The 12,913-nt window shown below is 40.2% G+C and overlaps 1 protein-coding gene across 1 annotated transcript in view; it reads right to left on the bottom strand.

Moving 5' to 3' along the window:
* The window catches only part of VPS39 (VPS39 subunit of HOPS complex), a 23,628-nt gene extending 12,124 nt beyond the window's left edge, over positions 1-11,504 (bottom strand). Inside the window, exons 1-12 of the mRNA XM_014306397.2 lie at positions 11,346-11,504; positions 10,581-10,607; positions 10,081-10,145; positions 9,270-9,312; positions 8,205-8,299; positions 6,902-7,000; positions 6,105-6,197; positions 3,576-3,759; positions 2,950-3,070; positions 2,472-2,592; positions 1,573-1,702; positions 268-410 (exon numbers count right to left, since the gene is read on the bottom strand). Of these exons, the coding sequence (XP_014161872.1) occupies positions 268-410; positions 1,573-1,702; positions 2,472-2,592; positions 2,950-3,070; positions 3,576-3,759; positions 6,105-6,197; positions 6,902-7,000; positions 8,205-8,299; positions 9,270-9,312; positions 10,081-10,145; positions 10,581-10,599 (1,113 nt within the window). The 5' untranslated portion in view covers positions 10,600-10,607; positions 11,346-11,504. The remainder of the gene's footprint in view (positions 1-267; positions 411-1,572; positions 1,703-2,471; positions 2,593-2,949; positions 3,071-3,575; positions 3,760-6,104; positions 6,198-6,901; positions 7,001-8,204; positions 8,300-9,269; positions 9,313-10,080; positions 10,146-10,580; positions 10,608-11,345) is intronic.
* Between the last annotated feature and the right edge of the window lie 1,409 nt (positions 11,505-12,913).

The following is a 12,913-nucleotide window of genomic DNA, read 5'->3' as shown; positions in this document are numbered from 1 at the left end:
AATACTGGACTCATAGTCAGATCCACTCCATAAGGAAATTTTGTCCAAATCACACATTATGTTTTCCACATATCTGTGGGGTATCTCATGTGATCCACTTCCCCTGCTCACTCAGGGGCTGCTGCCACATTTTCCAGCCATGAAGACAGCCCATTAAGGCTAGCATGACAGAGCTGGGCTAGGTGTACTGCTTCCAGCACATCGAAGCTAACAAAGCATGCTAGAACTGAATAACCCTGCTCTAAAACCAGGTAGAGGCGCACTCACTTGAGTTAGGTAGTCTATCAGAGCTAAATGTGCCTTCTCCAGCTCTGCCCCAGAGAGCCCCGGCAGGGGGTTGGGATACTGTAGCTGTTTCCTGTAATCTGTGGGCAGGAGGTCAGGATACAGACCCATCACATGAGTGGGATCTATGCAAAAAATAACTGGTATTAGTAACCATTCATATTACTTTTGCAAACTTAGAGTAAGTTTATCTTTCTAACAGAGCAGTCTGCAATCTACTTGTACATCCACAAGGTTCTAGAGCCTAAATAAAATTTGCTCATTACAGAAAAGAAGCTAAAACAACACAAAAGAAGCATGAGTAAAACATGTTTCGAAGTCCAAGCACAGGAATTTCCAACCTGCACTTGGCACACTTGGAGGACAAGCCATTATTACAATCTTACTGCCCTACTTGCAGACTCCTATCATTAACCTCTCTGACAGTAAGAGAGGATTTCTAGGAACAAACGATGTTTTAAGCGTAGATTTATTGCACTTTTGAAACAAGAACTAAATAGTACCATCTGTAACTAATGCACACCTGTTTTCACATAACTTAAGCAAATACAAAATTACTATCCTCTCAAGCTCAAAATACTTTGAGTTCTCAGCCCTTGTCTTTCACTGTAGTTTTCCAAAGTAAATATTATGCAAGTGTCATGAAAATAAACTATAGGTTTAAATGCACATGAGAATTCTGCCACCAGTAAAAAGAATCTCAGTCTTAAGCACTATTCTGTGCTACAGTTCAGTCTTCAAGCCCTAGTATGACCTAGTATCAGAGACTACTGTGACTTCCAAAAGCACAGGACAGCTTCCTGGTTTCAGCATCTTGGCTAAACTAAGGGTTAAATGTCCTCATCTGAGTCCAATGATTTTCCAAATCTACAGATGTTCCATATTTTTCATTCCAAGCTACAAGTAGGCTTTTAGCAGCTGCTGAAACATTCAGTTTCAAAGGGTCTGGGCACATGCTGTGCATGCTTTAAATAGCCAAGAATACAAAGATATTCTGTAAAAAGGGTAAACTCCTGATTTAACTTAATTTACTAAGTGTAGTTTATTAAGTATTCAGTTGTACTTAATTGTGTAGTTAATTAAGTTATTAAGTAAGTAATCACCAGCTCAACCAAAAAAAAAAACTAAATAGGCTATTTGCTGTTCACAGGGGACTGATCTGCACAAGATAGCACTGTTTTGAACTAAAACAAAACAGAAAACAAACAAAAAACCCCATCAAATAGCCAGTGAGCTTGACCTCATTCCTCCTAACTGAAGTGATTCAATGCCAACCCAAGCATTTACCTGTACCAAGCTTGGCAAAAACTTGCATGGATTCATCAAAGCGCTTCTGGCAGAAAAGGTTGAAGGCAAAGAGGTTCTTTATGTGGTGGATTTGTTGTCGCTTCTCGCTATCTGAATCATCTTTCATTTCCTGCAGACAAATTAACAAACATTAAAAACTCTCAGAGTTTACAGTAGAGAGAAACACCCTGGAGAATTAAGAGGAGCATTATCCTGTGGAGAGAGTAGGGAAAAAAAAGATAATCTCTCAAAGTGAACACTGCTGGTGCCTGTCTATGCTTATTGTGTCACTGAGATAACATGCAAGGTCTGAAAGCTACTTCTGGTTACCTCTATACCTGCTCCATCACAGCAAACGTCTCTTCATTCATTTGCCTGTTGAAATATTTTTTTTCAAGTCAGCAGTTCAAAATGCAATTAATTAAGGGGAGTTTCCAGAAACCAAAAAATTTTAATGCAGTAAGAGCAGTATAATGAAACATACTGCATCAGTATCTCTAACAATTATTGTTTCAGGAGTAATATTATGCAAAAAAAGGTCATGTGACAAAACTCACAACTCCAAAATACGTTGTTTACAAGCAGTATACAGACTCTGTAGCCCAAATGATTTCAAATTCTAAAATAAGGTAGCCAATCAAACAGCTAAGAGATAATCTCTCATATACAAGATGATTTCTCAAGATCTACACCACAACAGATCAATATGGAGTAATGGCAGCACAAAACTAAAACTTCAGTTTAAAAAGTCTAGAGTTTTCCAGTTTGTGCAAAGTGGACAGTTGGGAGGTTATACTGACTGATTACTGGACTCGTTACAGTTTAGCAGATGGGAAACATCACTTTGTGTACTTTTGCACAATTGCATCCACTGCAAACTCAAGTTTTTGAGTACTTACTGCCAACTGCAAAGCCAACTCAAACTGTTTGTCCTGCAGAAGCTGCTGGATCTGTGTGGCTATGGACACCGGAATGAGTCTCCAAACAAAGTGATTACTTGCCACATATATAATGTTTGTGCTGTAAACAAGACAAAAAAATGTCAATTATTAAGATTCAGTGCTCAGAAAGAAGCAATACCCTATCCTAAAAGAATCCTAATCCAATAATAGAAACATGCATCAATGCAAGAGCAACTGGAGCATTACTGCAAAGCAGAAAGAAGACTATCTCCAGTGTCACAAATTCTTAAAGACCCTCAATTCTATCCTTTCCTCCTCAAGGTATGGCCTCCACCAATCTCCATAAAAACCCAACAAATTGCTTCAGTGTTACATCTTAAGGTGAGAGTCAGAAAAGCTGCTCTTCTCCCAGTTTTTCAGCATGCTACAGGCCGCCAGCCAGCCTGACAAGAGTGGCAGTGAGTTGCATCAATACCCTCCAGAGGTGATGAAGCGCGGCCTCTGCAGCTCGATGCTCTGCACCAGCAGCCGGGGCTCAAAGGTGCGGATCTCCACGTACCTTGGCAGAACAGCAATGATGTAGGGAGGCTGGTGTTCTGCTCATGAAACAAGGGAAACATTTCAGCTGATTGGTCTCAAGCATTCCTGGAAACAAGTTATGACTTAAGGCTTCTCTTCAATTTTTCATTCCCCTGAAATGTGCCCCTTTTACATACTCAAAACAAAACTCAGTGCCTGACACTGACAGCAATTTGCTTACAGAATATTACCAAGCCTTTTGCTCATCCTTCACCATAAGGAAATTCTGAGGCACCCAGATCTACAGTGCTTTAACACACTACCTTCCATTTCAGACCTTGTCCCTGTATAAAAGATATGGACTACACCTATTTTATGAGAGGCCCACAGACCACAAGCAAAGAGGGCTAAGAAGCAAAAACAAACAAAACCTTTCCCAGAGTACAACTTAGAATACTGTAGAACCTGTCACACTCCAAATCCAGCTGGTTTCACAATACTGCAAACATAATGATTTTATCACATACACAAGAGTAAAGAATTAAATTTAAACAAAACCAAAAACAAACTGCTATTTCTCACCCATGGCTATAGGAATATCTGTCCAATTCAAGGCACATTTCTGAGTACAGACCCCTTCTTCATTAAGCACAACTGTTAGATCATCTTGGCCAACTGCAACTTTTCCATCTGCTACAGGAGCTACCAATGGTTCCAGCTGCTTCCCTGTGGGAAACAGTTCTTTGATGGATCCTTTTCCATCCACCTAGGATAATAAAGAACATAAAAAGAAAAAAAGTGTTTTGCACAATAACCTTTTCTTCAAAGCTACATAAGACTAAAGCAAAAACCCCTAGAGGGATTTTGCAGCCCAGGATAAACACTAACAGGACAAGTGCAAATTTAAAGAGTTTCTGCATATAATAATTCATCCTGCTTATACATTATTCTGAAATAAAAAAATATTACTTTTATGTCTGAGGTGATGATGGTAGCTGAGCACATCATTCACACCGGTTTATCAAATCCATTATACCACAGCAGAAAAATTGGCTAAACTATCCAAACCCTTCATTTAGGCCAAAACTTTTAACAGTTTTAACTGTTTTATTCTGGCATAAGTGAGCACTGCCACATAAAAAAAACAACTAACTAAAAGCCTAGAAACCTGCCTAGCCATTTTCCCCTAAGCACCTGCACAACTACTCCTATCACTAGAATGGCAGAAATCAACATCTAGGAGAGCACAGCAGAAAGGCACCCCTTCCTTTGTGAGCAGCATCAGTTTCAAGCAACTGTAAAAATTATGTGTGGTTTTCCTTTTGACTACAGATCACTGTCGCCACCCATGTGCATACATGTACATGTGTGGTGCACCTCATCTTCATCCTATTTTCCTGCAATATCTGCAGAAGCCAATTATAAAGGCAGAAAAAAGAATAAACTATAGCTGTAAATGAAGTCTAAGTGGAAACTGTAATAGTAAATTAACAGTAAGTTCAGAGGCTTTCAAACAATTACAGTTCAGCTAGAGAATGAAAAATGAAAGAATGGGTAAGCTTCACTGTGTGCCAGATGAGTTACTCTTGGTCTCTTTGCCCTTTTAGAGCTAATCTCATTTCTTAATACATTAAATAAAATGCAAACTAAGCTTAAACAGACTGTTGCCAGTTGTCATGGTTTGACACTGGCACAATGCCAGTGCCCCATGAAAATATACTTCCCTGGTGTTTGCTGTGAGATGTGACCAGGAAATAAGCAAAGCAGGCCTCTACCTTAGAAAAAAAAGTTTATTAACTAAACTACAAAAAGAAAAAAAACCACACACATACACACGCACACACACACCTGGAAAATGAAAACTCCACGAAAAGCATTTCCTCCTCCCCCCCACCACATTTCCAATACATCTTCCAAATTTCAACTCTCCATCCATCACCCTGTAAATACTCAATTTCAGTCCATCAAGAGGAGAGGAGTCCTTCTTGGGGCCATGGTGACCTCTTCCTTGCATGCCCAGCGCTCTCACCACTGGACATGGAACAGAGCTGCTTCAAGGGTTATCCTTTTAAGGGTGCTTTGACCAGTTCCAAAAAAAGCACAGTTTTCTCTCATCTCGGGACCTCTTGTCCCCCCCATACTTGTCTACCCCCTGGGGCTGGGGGGTCTCCAAAACTGAACCCTCTCAGTTCTGAGCCATCGCCTCCCCCCTGCATGCAGCCTCTGTGTCGCGAGGAAGCATGGTTCTGTCCATGGCTGTACCAAAAAGAGTCCACCAACCAGCTACTCCGTCATCTCTTTCCGGCCTCTTCTTTACTCTCCCAGCCTCACTCACTGCTCCAACTGTCATTCACTTGCTCATTTCTTCTTTATCATCCACTCCATCTCCCCTCCAGGAAAGGTCCAAATGCTCTGTGAGGTCTTCATTGTCCAGAAAGGGGTTAACAAACTTCTGCACACGGCCAGGCTCCTTCCCTGCTGCACTCCCCCCTTCCCCATCTTCTCGGGGCCTCTCTCCCTCTGTCTCTCCTGGGGGGGGCTGCCCAACGCCTCCTGGTGCCCCCACCACCCTTCCATCCTGAGGGGTCAGGCCTACCTCTGCCAGGCCGCAGGTTTTCTCCTCCCCCGCCCAGCTCGAAGCCGGGCAGGGGAGGCCTTGCCTCTTTGCTGGCCGGAAATCAAAGAAAGAGCCCAAGGGAGTGCTCTGCTTCTAACCCCTGTGTTCTCAGAGGCACATCCACCCTCAGTGGCCAAGCCTGGTGTCAATTTAAAATCTGAACACCTATTGGCCTCTGGCCACTCCATTCCCAGAAAACCTGCTTCCTGTAAACCCACGACACCAGTCAAACAAAATGTATCTTCCCCAATTCCTTTTTTCTGCAAGAGCTGCAAACAGTGGTCTCAACAGCAACAAACAGAAAATGACTTCCTGACAAATATCCATTTAAAAGGACAGGCTTAGACTGCCCTTTCCAAAGCCACAAATAGCAGAAGTACCAGATGCTGTTTTCCATAAATCTGTAAGCTAAATTCCTGAGCACAGGAGCAGCCTCCACAGTGTCTGCTGCTACCCAAATCTTCTTAAAACACTATTACACAGCCCCATCTCACCCGTATCAGGTAATAGTCCCTCTTGAAGCCTACACAGATGGAGTTTTCACACCAGGCCATAGACTTGGGTACATCAGGTACACTGAAGTCCCCCTGAGGAAAACAAGTTAAACTGGTTGTTATGAATGAAAAGCAGAAGTCAAATCTGGCAACACAGAGTGTAACAGGCTGCTCTCTTGTTGACACCCTATTCCCCACCACCTGTGCCCAGCACCTACTGCTTAAGGAATGGCAATATTCAGCAAAAAGGCTAGACTCATGTACAGTAAAGAGGTGTGCTCTGAGTTAACGGATCACTTTTTAGTAGAAAATTTCCTAGTAGAGGATTGTAGCTGAAAAGGTTCTACCCATTTCAATTAGTTATTTTTTCTTATACCAGTATTCACAACAGCAGCTCTCTACACTTGTCAGAAACTATCTTCTGACTTAGTGATATACTTAGAGTAGAAGTGACATACTTAGAGTAGAAGTGCACCCACTTCTATGTTTTTGCAAGGTATGCATGCTCATATATTTCACTGACTTGAAAGTCAAGTACTTAAAAGTGTACTACAACCAGAACATTAAAATACAGGACACAGCCCTTACTTTAAATTATGAAACTATAAATGCCATTAACTGGCACTGATTTCAAACATGTTTTTTCACTTCTCTCTGCTGTTCCATTGTTAAATTTCTGCAGAACCAACCATCAGTGTTCTGAAAGTCAGCAGTGCCTCTGAGTAACAGGGGCAAGCAGCGAAGAGCAATGACCCTCCCTGCTGAGACATGCTGGCTACAGAAAGAACACAACTCACCTGGAGCTCATGGAACTCCCTGTCCTTCCAGAAATAAAGCTGGAGCTTCTTACGCACTGCCACACACATCCTCAGCACCTCCTCCCCTGTATCCGATTGCTGCGAAAACAGACAGACCTAACTCACAGGCACTCACAGAGAGCCAAGTAAGGGAAGACAAGGCCAAAAGAAGCCTCTGCTAGAAGCAAAGCTGTCCACTGAAGAGCAGCTTTGTTCATCCATAACAGAAGAGAACTCCCCAAAAAAGAAAGCATGGGAGAGGGAGGAAGGAGGCAGGGGAGGTGGCAGGATACTTAAAAGCTAACTTTGACAGGGATTGTAACATCAAGGAAATCCAAAAAAACTAAGAGAGCACAAAAGGCATACACACATGCAAACAGAGGATAAGTAGAGAGCTATCAGTCCAACTGAGAAACTAGGATAAGTAGCTGGAACTCTATGCAGTATAGGAGAGGTGAGAAAATGGAACACAAAGAATGTATTATACTACCAGATAAAACAATTAATAATTTAATATTCTAACCTGTTGGAAAAGTTTCTTGACAAGAAATATTAGGAAAGCTAAGCGCCTGGACACACAACAAGCCACTTTGCAATGATCAGATGTAAAGGTGCTTTGAAAGACATTCACTTTCATGTCTAGAAAACCCCAAGTACTTCCTAGAAAACATTTAGCATCAAGCTCCCATGGGGCAAAAATGTAAAAAATTATAAAGGGCACTAAACCATCTCTTCTGATTATGAAAAAGATGTCTGAATGACATGGGCAGGCTAAGAAACTCACTTGACTAGAAATTGCTCACTCCATGAACAGAGCAAATGAACAGAGGACTGTTACACCCTACAGAACCATTTTAGGCCTTCAGTATACCACAACTGCTCTAGGAGTCCTTGAGCCAATAAAGAGAAACAAAAATTTTTAAAAACCCAGATAGAATTGCTTGCAGAAGGAAACCACCATGAGCTAGTGTACTGGCAACGTAAGGAAAGGAAATGGCTTTTACATTAAGGGGACCTTTCAAAAAAGAAGAGTCAAAGTTAGCATAGGACAAAAATGCTTTGATTTGTATCAAAAGCTGCAATCACAACAGGCACAGGAAAATACCTTGTGAAGCAGAGTAAGAAAAATAATTTAAAACTATTGCCTTAAGCAAATGCTGCAGGTACTAATTTTAAAAAGCACTAGTATCCAAGAAATTTTCATCTCATACAAAATAACAAACCTAATCCATACAGCAACATAAAAGATGAATCCTTATTACAAACAGTAAAGACACCTGTGCAGCTCTATTCCTCCCCTTACCTGGAGATCACAAGTGAAGAGAGATGCACCTTTTGCCTTTGAAATTGTGGTGATTTGTTGAAATGTCAACAGGTCATGGACGTAAATGTTATTTTCTGTTTCAAACAAAACTCCAATTACTATTTAATATTTTAATACATGTAGAGGCATTGCGAATTCAAACAAGTTACTGTATTTTATGTTCATATAAAAAAGAACTTGTGAAACTAAGAGCTGCAAGAAAGGAAAAGAAGTGTTTTCCCAAAAGCAGCACATACAAATACAATAAATGCAGCAAAGAAGACTAACATCAGCATTGGTAAAACTACAGGAAGGTACTGCTAACCAAGCAGGGGAAGGTAGAGTGGAAGGGGCAGCAAGCAGGCCAGAACAGAGCAAGCTCAAGATGGAAGATTGCATGACAAAGATCATTCTGAACTGGCTCCTGAAATTAGTGGAAGATGAGCAGCTGAAAATGTAGGGTACTGTTTTTGCATGCACAAGGATGCAAGCAGCAGAAATCTACAAATACTGGAGCTGGAAGACTTGGGACTTGGAGATCATAAAGAAGAGAGTAGTAATATAAGCAAAAAAAGACACTAGAAGATCCTAAGTTAAAGAAAGCCAGAGCCTAGCAAACTTAAATCTTCCACAAGACACTAAAAGATCACATCTGAATATAACGTGAATTTGGTGCAAGACATCAGTGATAAGTTTGATACATCCAGCAAATTTAGTCAGAAGTTTCAGTGCCTGTCCTACAGCGCACACAGATTCACATGCATGCATATACATGTACATACAGGGGCCAACACAAACGGTATTTTACACAGACACTTTAGAGCATGCACATACTTCTTCATCCCTAATGACAAATCAGCATTAATGCTTTGTTCTCCCAGCTGGCAAAACTGCTTCTCAATCTATGCTGCTTAATGCTTCCTCTGCAAAATGCAAATTTAAGCTCTACACAATGACTTCTCAGCAACCAGACTACTATGCTGATGTGTGGAAAGGGTGCCACATTCAGACAAGTAACTGCATCTAGAAGAACTCATTAAATATAAAACACTTTTCTTCACTCACCTAATAGACTGACCAAAATTTTAAATTGAGAAACAACGTGGATCTGAAAGGGAGAATGCTGTTAGTGACTCCATTCATAAACTAAAACTCCCAATAAGGTTTGATTATAGATAGTCTAAGAAAATCTCAAAATAATAAGAAAGGCAGCTTTCCATGAGCAAGCTTCCTTCAGCTATTGCAACTCTTTTCAGTTACACTGAAAAAGGTTTTCAGTGTAACTTTTCACAAGCTGGCATTTGCAACCTAAGCTGATCGAAAAAGCTGTAACATTGATATGTTACTAGTACAAAAATACTTCTAAAGCATACACAGAGTGTTGCATCCTGAGAGAGGATCCATAATCTTTAAGGTGTTTTTCCTGGAATCAATATAATCATTGAGAGCAAATTCTCAAAAAAAAAAAAACAGGCAGCAAGACTGGCAGTTATCTTATTTCTACATTTCAAGTAAGTGGAATTACATTCACATTCCTATAGAATGTCATCTGAGAGTCAAATAATACATTACAGTCTGTTGATGTATTACCATCATTTCTACAAATATTCATTGAACAACTGAAGACCTATTGCTAACAAAAGCCAAAAATAAACCTACAAGTTCCAATTCTTTGGTTTCTGCTTTAGCAATCAAACCAAGCCTATTCTGTTATGAGAAGAGTGGGCAAGAACATCTGGCTGTTACACCTCTAAGAAAATCTTTAGCTTTGGGAATTTTTTTTGTTAAGCACAGCAGAGATTGCACATGTACATTTGATATTTCATTTATTGGCTGGAAACTACTATTCCCACATCAAGAAGATGGTATTTCCTACCTGTTGAATCTTCTTTGAGAAGTTCTTGTTGGATTTCTCTAGTGTCACTTCAAACCTGTTGCAACCTATCAGAAAGATTGAAGAGCATATGTAAACTGAAGTTGCTCACAACTGTGCATGTCTTACACTAAGTAAATTACAAATAATTATGAAAGCAAACTTGGCCACTTAACAGTGGAAGAATGACGCTTAAACACATCTGTTTTTAAATGCATCACAGGGTCTTCTACACAGTCAGGTGAAAATGTAAATTACACTTCTTGTATCCAGCTGAGGGCCTCAACAGTAGTTATATTTCTGCCCTGCCCAAGTTTTACAGTGCAAGCATTATATTTAAGCAATTTAAAACCCAGAGATACAAAGATACCCTTAAAGATTTTATCCACACTACTCAAATATCAGTAACTTAAAATTGCTAGGATGCATATCACTGTAAAATAGACAACGAATAAACACTCCATCACAAGGGTTTTAAAGGAGTTTTAGGGAGAAAGACTTACAGACACTTTCTGATGACATAACCTCTCCTGGCATTGATGCAAAAAAGGGGGAGAAATTTACCATGTGAGATAAGACACTAGCAATCAAGACTAGCATGTTCCAATTGGACAGACAACCTACAACTTTCACAAAAATCAAACTGAATTCAGTCTCTAGAATCCAAGTAGCTACAAATTAATATCTTTCCAAGAGCTGATGAACTTGGAAACTTACATTTGGTGTTTACTTTCCTGTGTCATGCTACAAAATATTACTGCATTCAAAAACATCAGCTCCTACATAATAGCAGGTAATGTGAAATATAAACATCTTTAGAGAAAATCGATTTTAACTAAAGCAAAAATAGAACGGTTTTATTTGTGGCATTCCTAGAACAGACTACGAGCACTTAGGACTCTCAAATAGGCAGGGAAAGGGTAAATACCTGACAAAACTAGTTGTCAGTGAATGAATGGACCCAGTGAATGTATTTGCTCTCTCACTAATCCAGTCATTAAAAGATGACACACATCAAAAGTCTGGCAACTCGTACACTGCACTACTTTTACACATATTTGTACACTGTATTCATAAAAATTACAGTCACTTACTATAAATTTAAGCACAAAAAAAACTGAGATAAAGCATACTTTACATACAGTCAATTCTATATAGGAAAAAAATCAGCAATTAATCACACTTGTGTTAAAATTACTACAGCTCTAAAAGTGCAGGAAATAAAAATAACAACCAACTTTTTTGTGCCATTCTTAAAATCAACTTACCTACATCTTTCTTGATCCTGTAAAGCAGAAGATGCCCTTGTTTTGTACCAACAAGGAGCCATTCCTCTACAAAGACAGGAGAAAAGGAGTCTAATTAGTTCAACAAATACTGCCCTTAACAGCTGTGCTGGTTTTTGCTGGGGTAGAATTAATTTTCTTCACAGTGCCTATCATGGGGCTATGTTACATTTATCAGAACAATTGGAAACTTGCTTTAAACACCAAAAAGAACTTTCTGTAGAGACTACACAGGTCTCCCCTATCATCTCTCCAGTAGGAGTGCACAGAAGTAGCTTGAACTCTCAGGAGAGGATAGCCAAAGAGCAGGCAGTAAAACAGCATAAGCAGCCTAGCCATCACATCCCACTGGCTCATAGAGAAGTAAAGATACAAACCATTGCATCTTGTGTGCCATCAAAAGCAATAAACTATTCTTCAGACATTATTACCTCTCACAGAGGAACTGTGCTACATAATGGGAAGTACTGTCAGAAAGAAAAACAAGGAGTTTACATAGGTTTGATTGTTAAGTTTTTCAAGTCAGGTTTTTAAAATGTCTCTCTGAAATAGTCAGCTATGTTTGGAAGGAGAATGTGGCAGTTTTGCTTAGGTTGGACAACCAAGAATCATTCAAGATTTGTAAAAGAGGGACTTTATATACAAACTCTAAGGCACAGTTTCAGACTCATCCTCTTTACAGCATTTACACCATACAAAAAGCATTAAATCTTTAAAGGCTCATGAAACATGACTGAATTTCTTCCTCACTGAATATCATCCAGGAAAGCAGCATACATGAATATTTCCTTCTACATCTAGTACTTCCTCATCACCAAAGGAATTTGCATTCTAATAAGATCTTATTTCCCGCAAGACCTTTCTCCTACTATTTGGTAGAAACACTGAAGAGACAGAGTTACACATCTTTTTTACAAAACCATACTGCTGTAAGTCGGTATGTTTAGGCTTTTTTTCCTAGTTCAGCAAAATAAACACTTTCAAAGAGAGAAAAACATAAAAGCTGCAATGCAGGAATAAACTACCTTCACATCCTCTCCAGTACATAACTGCATCATAAACAATCCATGTATAACAGGAGTATTATCATTCAGGATATAATTCTTAAAACAATTAATCGGGGTCACAAATACATAAGGTGTGGAGCTTTTTAAATTGCTGATTTTACATCTGATGGCACCGGGTCACAGCTTTGAAAAGCCTTATCAAGCCTAATCATTAGGACAGCTGGTGCGGTCACCTGACCAAAATCTTGACTCTCAAGTATGCCCAAAAATAAAACCGACAATTATATATCACTAACACATGCAAACGTATTCGAAATCTAAGACTTCAACACACCACTGGCCCTCCAACTCAAGTTTAAGTCACAACACAGGGAATGCTTTTTTAGCAATAAAGCAGGCAGCCCAGGGTTACAGCCCCGGGGGTCTCTCCAAAGCCGGGCTGCGGCCCGGCGGGCAGGGCAAGGCAGCTCGGCACCGCCGGGACCGGGGAGAGGCTCCGGCGCCCCGGCCCGCCCGGCTCGGCCCGGGGGGCGGTGCCGAGGC

Source organism: Geospiza fortis, unplaced genomic scaffold, assembly GCF_000277835.1.
Source record: "Geospiza fortis unplaced genomic scaffold, GeoFor_1.0 scaffold66, whole genome shotgun sequence".
In the NCBI taxonomy this organism is placed as follows: domain Eukaryota; kingdom Metazoa; phylum Chordata; class Aves; order Passeriformes; family Thraupidae; genus Geospiza; species Geospiza fortis.
This window is presented reverse-complemented; position numbering and strand designations above follow the sequence as displayed.